General features: G+C 39.6%; 1 protein-coding gene across 1 annotated transcript; it reads left to right on the plus strand.

Annotated features, from left to right (window-relative positions):
* The first annotated feature begins 13722 nt into the window (after positions 1-13722).
* Positions 13723-14511, plus strand: LOC142178121 (uncharacterized). The gene has a single exon (XM_075247452.1). It carries the CDS (start codon positions 13723-13725, stop codon positions 14509-14511), a length of 789 nt encoding a protein of 262 aa, XP_075103553.1.
* The last annotated feature ends 307 nt before the right edge of the window (positions 14512-14818 follow it).

The following is a 14818-nucleotide window of genomic DNA, read 5'->3' on the forward strand; positions in this document are numbered from 1 at the left end:
CTATTTGATGCTTTCTGTATGTTTGATTGTTGTTTTATTACTTGCAGGGATTGTTGGTTTGGTTTTGGGAAGGTTCGAGAGTGATTTAGAACATGTAGCCTCATTTTGAAAGCTTAAGTTGCTAGAGTTGACCAAGGTTTAACTTTTGAGTAGACGACCTCGGATTGGTGATTTGATGGTTCCTATAGGATCGTATGGTGTCGTGACCCGAAATCCCACCGGAGCCGTGATGGAATCTAACAGCACTTGCTAGGCAATCCAATAACAACATATGCAAAAATAAACTTCAACAAAGATAAAGAATAGTCTCAAAAGAGGATTAGTATAAATAAATGAAGTTATAATGTCATTACAAATGAATCCACCCCAAAATCTGGTGTCACCAAAGTACATGAGCTCTATAGAATGAGTAAATACAAGGTCTTAGTCAAATACAAAACTATCCGAAAGACTAAACAATGATAACATGAAAATAAGAAAAGGAATTTCAAGGCCTGCGAACGAAACAACAGTACTACCTTGAAATCTTCAACTAGTCCGGATCTGGCTAACAGGAAACTACCATGATTAGGACTACCTGAATGAGCACATGAAGTGCAGAGTATAGTATGAGTACAATCGAACCCATGTACTTAATAAGTAGCAAGCCTAACCTCGGGTTGAAAGCAGCGACGAGCTTGGCAAGGTCCGATGCTCTCTTTCCATAGCCAACAACAATAATAACATCACATAATAGCATATAAGGGAAAATATCTCAAATAATAATAGGTTCAACTCTATCACAATAAGAAGAGAAATATACATGCTTTTCAGGAATATCACTCAAGACACCAACTTTTTCCATAGAAATCACTTAGATAGAGATTTATCATAGTGAATTATGATTTCAAGCTCTAAACATCACGTAGAGACATCAAACATCAAATGGCATGAGGAAAATACAGCTCTATACCTGTATGTCAAATATACATGCTAAATAACAATTTCACAAGTTAATAATTAAGTATAAAAAAATCTCAGCACTTTCATATTGCCTGGCACAAGTACCCCTCAGTCATACTCTCAGCACTCTTGCGTTGCTTGGCACAATGCCCATAGATCATCACCCAGCACACACACACACACATGCACCACTCAGCATTGTACGAGTGCCTGACATAAGTCCCTCACCTAGCACATACCAAGTGCCTGCACTCACAGGGCCTAATGTGGGTTATCACCTGACTCTATAGGGAAGGATCCTAGCCCGAGCCCTGATCAGATCAAAATCAACGATCAATATCACTAAGCCCAGTATGGGGCCTGGCGCACGCGTCACCTCACAGTCAATACTACTCAGCCCAATATGGGGCCTGGCACATACATTACCTCGATATCAATACCCACACGGCTCTATGGCCCAAGATCAATCATCATTCTGCTCAAGTCTCCATATGCCAACATCTCACAAAATCACAATTAATATACCGCACGAAATATATCCACGTGTCGCAACTCAGCTCAAACTCGTGTCACACACAAGGACACCAACAACATATGAGATAACATAAAAAGAGTGCACAAAGACATAGATATAACATGCAGATATAATATTATGACTGGTGTTGACGACCAATTTTGACCCTCCCTTTTAAAATTAATTTATTCAAACTTAATAATTTAAATAAGTATTTTGAAATTATTTTCCATTAATGAATATCTATTTCTTTAAATAAATTAAGTATTAAGTTTCAAAATTAATCGCGTAGTACTAATATTATGTAATTATAAATGTATTGTAAAATTGCATAAAAATTTATATATATATATGTGTGTGTGTGTGTGTGTGTGTGTGTGTGTGTGTGTGTGTGTGTGTGTGTGTGTGTGTGTGTGTTATAATGAATTTGACAAAATTACTCCTTAATTTCTAATGAATTAGGTTACTATGTTAATATTTTAAAATTAGCGCTATAATTCAAAATATGCGTTGTATATAGATAATTAATTAAAATAATTTGTAACATATATAGTAATTATAATTTTACCACATTTTGTTGAAACTGTGGGGTTTTGAGTTCGAGTCACCCCAATAGCAAGGTGAGAAGTTCTTGGAAGGAGGGAGCCGAGGGTCTATCGGAAACAGCCTCTCTATCCCAGGGTAGGGGTAAGGTCTGCGTACACACTGCCCTCCCCAGACCCCACTAGTGGGATTATACTAGGTTGTTATTGTTGTTGTTGTTGTTGAAACTATTAAGTTTATTTAAATTAATTTTAAAAGGGTTACAAACTAAAAGGCTAAAATTGAAATTCCTTCATTAAATACAAAATGGCTATTAGTTAAATCATTTTAGCCCAAATATACAGCCCAATCCGAAAATACCCAGCCCAAGTCCACCCCTCTCTTTCCACCATGGCAATCCATGCCATCATATTTGAATCAATTATAGCGAGCCACGTCATCTCTCTCAAACACTCACACAAGAAGCACACTACATCCGGACCATTGATACAAATGATCAATGGTTCATAATTAAACAAATTTTCCATCAGTACTTTATCCTTGTCGTTGGATTAAAAGAGATCCAACGGTCGTATTTTTTTACAATAAATATTTTATCTCTGAAATATTAGAGCCGTTGATCATAATTAATCCAACGGCTCCCGTTCATCTCCCGTTTTAGACCTGGAGACAACCCCAACCCTAATCATTCTCGCCCAAGACCAGCAGCCCACTTTTCCAAAACCCTCTCTTTTCTCTCATCCCTTTGAGCCCCATCAATAATGGAACCTTGCACAAATCAGTGCAAGGTCACAAAACCCTGAATCAAATCGTCCTTCCATGCTTCTCCATCCCCTAATCCTATTGATCTTTCCCTTTTGTGGTTGGAATCTTAAACACCAGAGCATGACCAGTAAAATCAAAGCACCATTTTCGTTTTGTTTCTAAAATCCAATTGGCAGAATCAAATTGCTTCGTCCTTAGGATGTGGAGTTTGACGCTTTATTTCATTTTTCTCACCAATTGGATTTTAAAATCCTAATATAAAAACCCTAGAATAATCGATGCATGGTCAAATCCTCAGAATCCTTTGTGCTCTGTCAAAAATGGTGGTATGCATGGCCTTCTCACATCATTCATTATCATTATTCTTGGTCCAGAGGTCAATCGCAGAGAACTCTGGATATTGGGACTTTACCCGGCAGATTTTGATCTCAACGGGCAGTCCTCCTCTCTCTCAGGTAAAGCTTCATCATTTCTCCCTTTGTTTCTGTAGATTTTCCCCAATCTTGCTCACATCAAGAGCTCCTCGTCATCTTCCAGTAACATTTTGAATCTTGTTGAACCCTAGAGGCATTGAATGCCACTATAAAAAGGATCTTCAATTCTCTCACCTAAAATACACATACAGATACAAATACACTAAGCACACAAAGACATTATGAAATTTAGGGTTTCTAGTCTTAGCTTTCTTACTGTTTTCTCTCTTTTTTGCTGAGTTCTATTGCTGGTTTAAACTCGAGAGTTCTGGGACTTTGAGCAAACAAAAAGACTCCATTTTGTCTATTGCCTCGAAAAGGTCGGCACCTCTCACTCACTTTTCTCTTTTGTTAGTCTCTTTGAATGACATGAGTATACTGAGATAGGTGCTATAGATTATAATTATGGGTTTGACATATTTGATGTTTATGCTTTGTTAGTTTGATGACCTTTTGTGGTCAGCTTATTCTGTTATGATTCTTTAAGTGATAATTGATTAAGTCATTGATAACTGTTGATCTTTGTTTTGAGTTTTCTAACAGTCTCCATGCCTAAGTTCTTATGTGTTTATATTCAACATAAACTTCATAGTTTTCTTTGACCTACAGTGAGTTTATCTATGTCTTGTTATATCTATGATGTTTTTGTGAGCCTTTGAAGTTGAGTTTAATACCTGATAATTATAACTAAGATGACCTATATTCCCTTACCTTTTTAACCTTGAGCCTGAACTAAAAATGTCTTAATACTTTCCTCGCTACCTGTGTTTGTTAAACTATTTCTGAGTTACCACTATAGTCTTTACTTTCTTTAGTTATTATGATTGTTAAACCAAATCATGTTCATGTTCACTAATGATACTGTTGTGATCTTCACTCATACATATTATTCCCTACAACTTATTTTTTTTATGATCGAGTTTATTTGGTAATCTTAACTGATATACACTTAAAAGTTCAATGAGTCCATATCACTTAACTATGTTGAAAGAATCTAAGTGTTTAGATGCTCTTCTTCTCTATATCTGTATCTACTAACTCTGAGGGTAATTTCTGGGCTGTCACTATGACCTTCTCATGATCATGCTTAACTGTTGTATTTATTTGTAGGAAACTATCTTATTTGCATCAAACTCTCTTCTTCTCATGAATCTTTGTTGTATATGTATTCTGTTAAGGATAAGCTATCTTCCTCTTCATGATGTAAGTCATGATCTTGTTTGTATAAAGTCAATCAGTTGAGATCCTCATACACATGTGTAATTCAAAACATGTGCAGTACATCCCTGTCCTTAATCTCTTTGAGCCACTATTGATTCTGTAAGCCTGCATGCATCTATCATTAACTTATCTTCAATGAAGATAGGACTTAGACACTATGTCATAATCAAGTGACACTTTAGAAGCTGAAGCATGATAACTTCATACTTACATACTGAACTAGACTTATGTTTGAGTTTGAATTTGTTTTGATACAATGTTTCCATCTACTTTCTTTACCAACATGTTGATTTGGTAATGTAATTGATTCTGTAATGTGCAAAGTTCCCCTGTTTGTAAGAGGTCACTGCCTCACTTACCCTGCCTATGTGTAGTTGATTAAATATTGCAAGTATCTCTTTTTGACTCTACAATACCATGTTTTTGTTTTAAATTATGCCTAGTTCTCTCTTATTGCTAATCTAAAACTGAACTTGACTCTCAAAACTTATGAAGTCCATTTGCTGATATTATCTAAACATGATGACATGCTAATACTATTAGAAGCATCACCCTGTTGAGACCTTAGAAATTCCATGTTTGAACCTGTGAATTTATAGCAATGATGAGTGTTTAATCTCATTTTAGATGACCTTGATAACCCCTCTGTAATAATGGTTAACCATGACTGTTGGTTTGAATCTGCATTGATGATCTTTAAGGTGTTAAGTAGTGTTATTAATACATGTTGTTCTTTAATGGTGTAGCAGTATGACATGAGACTTCTGTTTCTCATCTATATGTGTTCTAAATTCAGCCTCCTTTAGGCTTACTTGATATGTGTTCCTTATTTAGTATCAAAGTAATCTATGTTCTCTTGTGTTGTTAAAGGAAAGTATATATAGTTTTGTGGTAAGTAATACTTAGTATTTAGTTTGCATTGGAAGGGCCTCATTGACACTTAAACCTGTACGGAAAACATGTTGTTAGTATTTAAGGGTATTTGGGAGCGGAGTTCGACTCTAGTTTGGGTTGCCCTCCCCGGCACAAGCATTGCCCTGGGCCTTGAGTTCCTTGGGAACTTTGAAGTATCGGGGGATCCAAAGGGAGTATCGACCTCGAGTGGGGTTCCCTCCTTAGCCCTTAATTCATTGACACATTCAGTTCTTTTAGGGTTTAATTTTTATTGACAACGAAAGGTTTCCGATGTGAATTATTTGCCAAGTAAAACCACCACATTGATATATGACTTTTCCACATTATTAATCCCATTCATGTTTCAATTATCTGTTCATAAGAGTATGGTCTGTTATTAGAATATGCTAAATATATTGACTATGTATCTAATGATTTTCTTATTTTTTTTGACGTGTACATCTGTTTGGGCCTCTGAATTCTTGAGGAACTCAAGCCCAATTCCAGCCTTATTGCATTCCATTGGGGAGTCCAAAGTCATCCATATTCGCATCTTCTTTACCGTTGGGCCTGTTTTCCTTAAGGCCCAATCACAGAGTCCGGTCCTCTTTCCCTAAGCTCTTTTATAATTATTTACTATCTCGTTAGTACATTATACTGTTTATGTTAGTTTTAAATTAATGTTAGTTGTACTTGTTATGTCTTTATTGTTGTTTTATCTCTCATGTAAATTACACATATATTAGATCATGTTCTTTTCTCTTATGCTTTAGTGTAAACTTAGGCAAGTCTTAAACAACATAGGGTTTATAAAAAAAGAAATTAGTTAGTAGTAGATCCTTAATTCGCTAATCTACTCGCAAATTATTATGGTTTCGCTCACTTTTCTTTCCTTTAAAGATTTTAAAATCCAGAACTTAGCAAAACAACAACTCTGTTTCAAAAAGGGAAATCAAATCTGAGCCTCATTCTTCAAAAAGGAAAAAATCAGAATTTCAAGAATTATCGCCTCAAGGGATTTTCAGCAAATATTCTTTTCTTTAAGGACCTTCAAACCAAGGTATATCTTAGGCCCACTTTCACAAACACCTCTTAGAATTACATCTACCTTTTAAACTAAGTGTTTTATAGTGCAAACTATTTTCTTCACATGTTTTACAAATATGGACCACTTACATACATATTTTAAAACTCTCTGAACATATCTCTAAACCCCTTTACAAATTCACACTCCTCTTAAGTCTCACACCCTTTTTATACTCTCTCTTAAATATATAGTAAGTTATACTCTTTAATAGTAATTAAGCATAGTACAAATAATTGATCCCAAACTTAGTCTAAGTCCTATGGAGCTACCTCAGGTAGATTTTAAGGAGTACCTAACATATTCTCCTTAGAAAAGCAAGAACTCTTACCCATAATCTCACCGGTCAGAAGACTATTGAAGAATATGACTTACTTATTAAATAGGTACCCTAGTATACCTTTAAATATTAGGTGGCGACTCGCTTTTATCAACAACAGTGGAACCACAAGTTGAATCTCGTCTTGACTAGTACAAAATAGGGTGCAACAACATGGCGACTTCACTGGGGATACACACTTAGGTTCTGACCATAGCAGACTTATAATAATTTGTCTTCTAGATATTTTCTACCTTTCTTTTATTATGATCAAAATTGCAATTACATGCTTACGTGCTTTATTTGCTCTTCGCAATTATCTACTCTCTATGATCACCCTGCTTATTATTGCTACACCCTTGTTTGTCAATTCTTTATATATACTGTCATCACATCTATTCCAATTGAGTCTTGGCCGTACACTGTCACACACAATGTCACGCGAGGGTTGTCTTTTACACCCCTCGGAACCTTCTTTGCAAAACTCTCTAGTTTCAGAGAATAGCTTTGTCAGGTCAACTGACATAACTTCTCGCAGTTCTCAGTCCAATTCAAAAGTAGGAAACACTCTACTCTAGTAAAATAGGTCATACTGCATAAACCTTAGGTGAGTTGGTCCTTGGCACCTACACACAATTAGGAAAGCCACCTTAATGTCAACGGGTTATGCACCCAACAACATAATTTTTGTGGAAAGACAAACACATATGACAAGATGCTTACGGATCCGAAGCAACCACTTACCCAAATATTTGTCTTGTACACACCTCAAAAAATGGAAATCAATGAGAACATCCCTGAAATTAGCATGGTAATGGGAGCACCACATAAGCTGAAACAGTGGTGGAAGAATATTTGTCGGGAATACGGAGATGAAGTTCGGACGCACCTAGGGGCATTAACTGCATTGATGAAAATCCGAGTAGACAGGGTGCTCACTCGCCTGTTGATAGAATTTTGGGATCCAGCTAAAGTAGTCTTCAGCTGGAGGGAAAGACTGACTAATCTGATGGGAGAATGGATCAACTGAAAACTCTCTTGGTTAGGGGGAAGGGCAATTTTGAGGACTCCCTAAAAGTACTTCATTGAGTTGATCTATTAGAAAGCATTGAACCATACTCACCGCTGCGGGTCCTTGGACAATTTTGAATGATCCAATATGTGCCTCTGTGGACAAGGACAACACTATACGAGGATGAGTACAATGGCCAGATTTCAATTCCCAGGATAAGGAGACTGCAAGAAGAGTGGAGTGACCTAGTAACAATGCCTATGGGTCAAAATTCATGGTGCACCCCTGAGTACTACTTCTGGAATAATGAAGAAGAACAAGAATTGGCCCGCCCAAGAAGAGAGGGTATAGCCTGGTTAGAGGACGCGGTGGTTTCTTCGCAGATTTACCATGAGACCTGCCACATTATCTTGTGACCACATCAATGCATCGTCAGGTGGTCCCGGGATCTATTGACCATATGTTACCACCGGCTGAATAGGATGATCGGGTAGTGGAATGCATCCAGATAGAGTCAAGCACAGAACAAGAAGAAGGTCCAGAGGAGTAGTCTGAATTCAACTATGATGAGGAAGAGTTTGAGGAAGACCCGGAGGAGGATCCGTAAAAGGAGCCTGAAGAAGACAGGGGTACAAGAAATGACTCGGGGGATGGTTATTAGAATTGGTTGATTTCCCCTCCTTTCCCTACTTTGTACCTTTGCCCTTAGTTTTCTCCTTTTACTTTCCAAAGGGAAAATTTTCTAAGCCCATGCAACTCTATGATGTAATCCTTGTTCCCACTTGTATCAGTCCAAATTATCAATGAAAACAAAATTGCTTCGGATCTAAATGTGTCAAGTCTAAATGTCTGTTAAACATCCGCGAATTAGGCCTACCTCCGGAAATGAGAGGTCCCTGCGAATTTTAGGAACGCATTAGCGGAAATGCACAAATTATCTGCTCTATGTGGTTTCCTTCTCGCATAAATAAAGAAACTAACTCTTGCTCTTTTCTTTTTTTCTTTCTTCTATTTTTCTTTTGCTTTATTATTACCCCTCAAAAAGAAAATATAGTTGGTTTGCGTCGACTAAAACTGGCGGAGCCACCATACAATCTAAGGTCTAAGGGATATATGTCAGCTGCAGAAGACCCAAATGAACATGCTCCGGTCATAGCCAATAGCCCGGGGCGATAAAGGGAAAAGGACAACACTAAGAGAGGAGGTACAACATATCAGAGAATTGGCGCACCTGGCCGTGACAACACTTCCTCAACCACCCAGCTTTCCTTCTTTGGATTCACTTCCAGATTATTTTCCTTCAACATCATTCCAAAACAACAACACTCCAACCACAACCCCCACCACTCAAGTAATACCTCCAGTAACCCTCGTTATCCTACCAAATCCCTATATCCACACTCCCTACGTACCAACAAGCACATACATGTGGCACATACAGCTACGCATGAGCGGTACATTCCCCCTGTATATAGCATTACCAAACCTACCTTTACAGTACCTGTCATGGTCAGGGTGCCATATGAGATCGATCAATACGCCGAGATGGAGAGATAAGCCCGACATAAGGAAGAAGAGTCGGTATCTAAGCAGTTGTAAATATTGGGAGGGCAAATGAAGAGTCTCCAAGTTGCCCGGGGAAGTGAAAGCCTGGACTATGAGGACCTGTGTATTCATCAAGATGTGGATATGCCAGTAGGGTACAAACCGCCAAAGTTAGATGTCTTCGACGGGACAGGGGACCCTCACGCACATTTAAGGGCTTATTGCAACAAGTTGGTCAGAGTAGGAAGGAATGAGAAACTAAGGATGAAATTATTTATAAGGAGTATGACGGGAGAAGCACTCACCTAGTATACTCGATAGGACCCGCAAATTGGAAAAATTGGCAAGATATATCGGAGGACTTCATGAACCATTTTCGATTCAATATAGAGATCACTCCTGATTGATTCGCGCTGGTGAACCTATAGAAAAAAACCATCTGAGTCGTTTAAGAATATGCACGATGGTTGAGGACATAGGCTGCCAGGGCCCAACCGCCGGTGGATGACAGTGAGCTAACCAAGACTTCATCCGAACCCAAGAGGGAATATACTTTAAAAAGATGATGGGAATAATGGGTCAAAAGTTCTCGAGCTGGTTAAGATGGGAGATTTCTTAGAAGAGGGCATAAAATCTGGTAAGGTGCAATCCATGGCAGCACTGCAAGCGGCCAGCAAGGCCCTCCAGTCAGGATGAATTGGTAGAGGGAAGAAAAAAGAAGAAGAGGTCTCAATAGTCATCCCCTACTATCAAACTAACCCATCTCATGGAAGCACTTTTTATTCCCCGAATAACCACTCACTACCACCCACTTATGCTCCAGTCTATAATACCCAACCATACTACCACCTTCAACCACAATACAATCCTCCTAGAGCCAACACATCCAAAACCCATAATGACCATATGCTCCTGTCCAAACCACTACTCACCAAAATCGACCTGTGTATGCACCATGTCCTCATCCCAACTTTGAAGAGAGGGGTCCCAGAACCTATACCTCAATTGCTGAGCCTCTGGACAAATTGTTTGAAAGGTTGAGAAGAGTAGGATTAATACACCTAATCTAGGGAAGGGTTCCTGAACATCCCTCCAAATATTTTGATGCCACTAAGAGATGCGTGTATCATTCCAATGTTCCGGGGCACGATACTGAAGACTATTTCAAGTTGAAAAATAAAATTGAAACCTTGATCAAGAACAAAGCTATCCAGTGCACTCCTGCACCACCTAATGTGAATCGCAACCCATTTCCAAATACTCGAAACCTGGGAGCTAACATGATCACTCTAGACGAGAAATTTGATCTAAAGGGAACTTTTATCACTATAGGGAATGCAGAAGCCACAAAGATCCCTCCTTAAAAGGCTCCAATAATTACAGTACAACTAAGGTCTACAGTGACAGTTCAAACCTATCCACAGCAACCTGCCGATGCTACTCGAGACAAAGAGGATCGGGAGTACAAAACTGTCCCATGGACCTACCAGCAAAAGGGAATGGCCAAAATGATATACTCTACCGCAGCCCATGGTATGACTAGGTCTGGAAATGCTACGCCCATGAAGAGGTCAATCGAGGAAATTTGGGAGAGAATAAATTCCAAGGAGGAACATAATAGACCCAAAAGAGTTTTGGAAAAGGATGTCGAGTAAAGAGAATTCTGTGGAAGAATAGTTAAAGAAAATTCCAATACAAATACCCATCACGGATCTATTGATGAGCTCTGATAGCCATAAAGATGCTTTGTTGAAAGTACTGAGTGGGGTAAGAATACCAAGTAACACCACCAGCGAGGCGTTGGCCGCGACAAATGGGAAAATGATAGAAGCAAATATGATCACTTTCAGAAGAGACGAACTTTCTGTCTAAGGAGCAAGTCACAACAAGGCTCTTCAAATCACTGTCAAATGCGGGGACAAAGTGGTATCCTGAGTGTTGATCGATGGAGGATCCATAGTCAACAATTATCCGCTCTCCACCCTACGGGAGTTGGGAATTCATTTAAGGGAGGTTAAGGAAATCAACGTAAGGGTGAGGGCCTTTGATGGTTCGCAAAAGGAAGTTATTAGAGAAATTTATCTAGCCTTGCAAATTGGGTTGGTCGACTTTCCGATATTATTCCAAGTGATGGACATCTTATCTTCCTACAATTTTCTTCTAGGCAGGCCCTTGATACATATGGCAGGGGTCGTGTTGTCTACCTTGCACCAATGCATAAAATTTGAGTGGGGATGCCAAGAGATCGTGGTCCATGGCGAGTGGGGTCACTCCGCCTATCTGGAGTATGATGTCCTATTCATTGAGGGGCTAGATGGAGTCGCCTTCACGCTGTGGAAATCATGCAGACTACTGAGGAATAGAAGACTGAATAGAATTTGGGAATGGAATCATCGTACAGATCCAAGATGGCCATGAGGTAGATGATGAAATATAGATACAGGCTAGGAGCAGGGTTGGGAGCCAAGTCAGATAGAATCATAGAGCTAATTGAACACAACGGGCAGAAAGGAAGGGTTAACATAGGATATTTGCCTCCGAAAGGGAAAACTCGCACCGTTAGCTCCAGGAAAATGATTTTTGGGCCAGAGCATGTTGCAAATCTGGGACAGAGTACAACACCCGAAGATGATATCATCGACGGGATGGGATAGTTATTCATGAATATGATTAAAGAATATTGTGAAGGAACCGACATCAAGACACTGACTATCAGGGATGTCGAACTAGGGAAAGAGCTGTAAAATTGGACAGCCAATCCATCTTTGGTTCGCCTGGAGTCTTGATAATATGGAACTATAAAAGTTTTCTTTTGAAAGAGCACGGTCAATTGAGGCATGTACCATGTCTGTACCTTTTTGTTATTTGCCTCTTGTGAGCGCTTAAGACGTTCCCCTTTTGATGAAATAAAAAGAATCTTTTCCTAAATATCACAACCTTATTTTACTACTTTATTTATACCTAGCTTTTCTTTTCAATGATCAAACGATAAAAAACCGCATTCCGCGATTATGACATATAAGGAAACCACTGAGCACAATGATCCTGATTACGAGGAATATGACGAGAGTATGATGCCAGACAATCTTATGCAGGAGATCGAACAGCTGGAGAGTCAGAAGAAGCCCAACCTCAAAGAAACAGAAGTAGTCAATCTTGGAAGCAAAGAAGATATGAAAGAAACCAGAATCGACATTCACCTAGAAGTCGATCAGAAGGAAAATATTATTGAACTCCTCCGACAGTACGTCGACGTGCTTGCATGGTCCTATGATGACATGCCAGGATTAAGCACCGACATTGTCTCGCATCGACTACCCACTGACCCTACCAGACTGCCGGTCAAGAAGAAGCCCAGGAAGTTCAAACCTGATTTAAGTCTGAGGATGAAAGAATAGGTGACCAAACAAATAGAAGCAAATGTGGTAAGGGTCACCAACCATCCAAGATGGTTGGTGAACATCGTCCCAGTGCCCAAGAAGGACGGGAAGATCAAAATATGTGTGGATTACCTAGATCTCAACAAAGATAGTCCAAAGGACGATCTCCCCTTGCCGAATATCCACATTCTCATCGACAATTGTGCATAGCACAAACTGCAGTCGTTTGTGGATTGTTTTGCTGGATACCATCAAATACTAATGCACGAAAAAGACACAGAGAAGACAGCTTTCACCATACCTTGGGGAGTATACTGTTATAGGGTTATGCCATTCGGTCTCAAGAACGTCGGCGCCACCTACATGAGGGCCATCACGACCCTCTTTCACGATATGATTCATAAGGAGATCAAAGTGTGTGTTGATGATTTCATCATAAAATCTCGAAAGAGTTCAAAGCACTTAGAGAAAAATTTTCGAACGCCTACGATGGTACATTTTGAAGTTGAACCCAGCAAAATGTGCGTTCAGAGTCCCTGTTGGAAAACTATTGGGTTTTATTGTAAGCAAGAAAGGGATGGAACTGGACCCATCAAAAATTAAGGCCATCCAAGAATTACCGCCACCAAAGAACAAGAAAGATGTTATGAGTTTCTTAGGAAGATTGAATTATATCAGTCATTTCATAGCCCTGTCCACAGTAATATGCGAACCCATTTTTAAGCTGCTAAAGAAGGATGCTGCCACGAAATGGACGGAGGAGTGCCAGAAAGCCTTTGACAGAATCAAAGGGTATCTTTCAAACCTGCCAGTGCTGGTTCGCCCTGAACCAGGGAAACCATGGTTGCTCTATTTGTCAGTCTTGGACAATGCCTTCGGCTGCGTATTGGGGCAGCATGACGAAACTGGGAGAAAGGAGCAGGACATCTACTACTTAAGCAAGAAGTTCACACCATGTGAGGCCAAGTACACCTTGATAGAACGCACTTGTTGTGCTCTGACTTGGATCGCCCAGAAGCCAAGGCATTGCATGTCGGCATACACTACACATTTGATATCTCAGTTCGACCCACTAAAGTACATTTTGCAGAAGACAATGCCTACCGGGAATCTAGCTAAATGGCAAATTCTCCTCAACGAATTTGACATTGTGTACATAACTCAGAAGGCTATCAAAGGACAAGCCTTAGCTGACCACCTCACTAAGAATCTAGTGGATGGGGATCACGAACCGCTTACCACGTATTTCCCCGATGAAGAAGTACTATTTGCCAGAGAATATGTTGTAGAATTATACCGTAGATGGAGGATGTTTATCGATGGAGCAACAAACTTCAAAGGAGTCAGGATTGGGACAGTCCTGATTTCGAAATTTGGACAACACTATCTAGCATCGGCAAAGATAAGATACCCTTGTACCAATAATATGGCTCAATATGATGCATACATCCTTGGAATCAGAATGGCAATCGACTTGAACATCAAAGAAATTTTGGTCATACGGGATTCCTATTTGCTGATCCACCAAGTCCAAGGAGAATGGTCAACTAAGAATGTCAAGATACTGTCGTACCTTCACTGCATGAAAGAGCTATGCAAGAAGTTCACGAAGATAGAGTCCAGGCATGTCCCCACAATTCAAAACAAGTTCACAGACACCCTTGCAACCTTATCATTTATAATTCAGCATCCATACAAGAATTACATCGACCCCATCAAGGTAGAAATCAAGGATCAACATTACTATTGCTTCAATGTGAATGAAGAATCAGATGGTAAACCTTGGTATCACGACATCAAGAAATTCCTTGCGACCTAGGAGTGCCTAAAAAATTCTACTAATGGTCAAAAGCGAGCCGTCAGGAAGTTGGCAAACCACATTTTCCTTAACGGGGAAGTCTTGTACAGAAGGACCCCGGACTTAGGTTTGCTGAGATGTATGGACACCGCCGAAGCAACCAGACTATTAAAAGAAATACATGGAGGGACGTGCAGACCCCACATGAACGGGTTCACGTTAGCCAAGAAGATTTTGAGAGCTGGATACTTTTGGATGACTATGGAAAGTGACAGTATCCGCTACGTGCAGAAGTGTCACTAGTGCCAGATTCACGGAGATTTCATCC

This window comes from Nicotiana tabacum, chromosome 24 (assembly GCF_000715075.1).
Source record: "Nicotiana tabacum cultivar K326 chromosome 24, ASM71507v2, whole genome shotgun sequence".
In the NCBI taxonomy this organism is placed as follows: Eukaryota; Viridiplantae; Streptophyta; class Magnoliopsida; order Solanales; family Solanaceae; genus Nicotiana; species Nicotiana tabacum.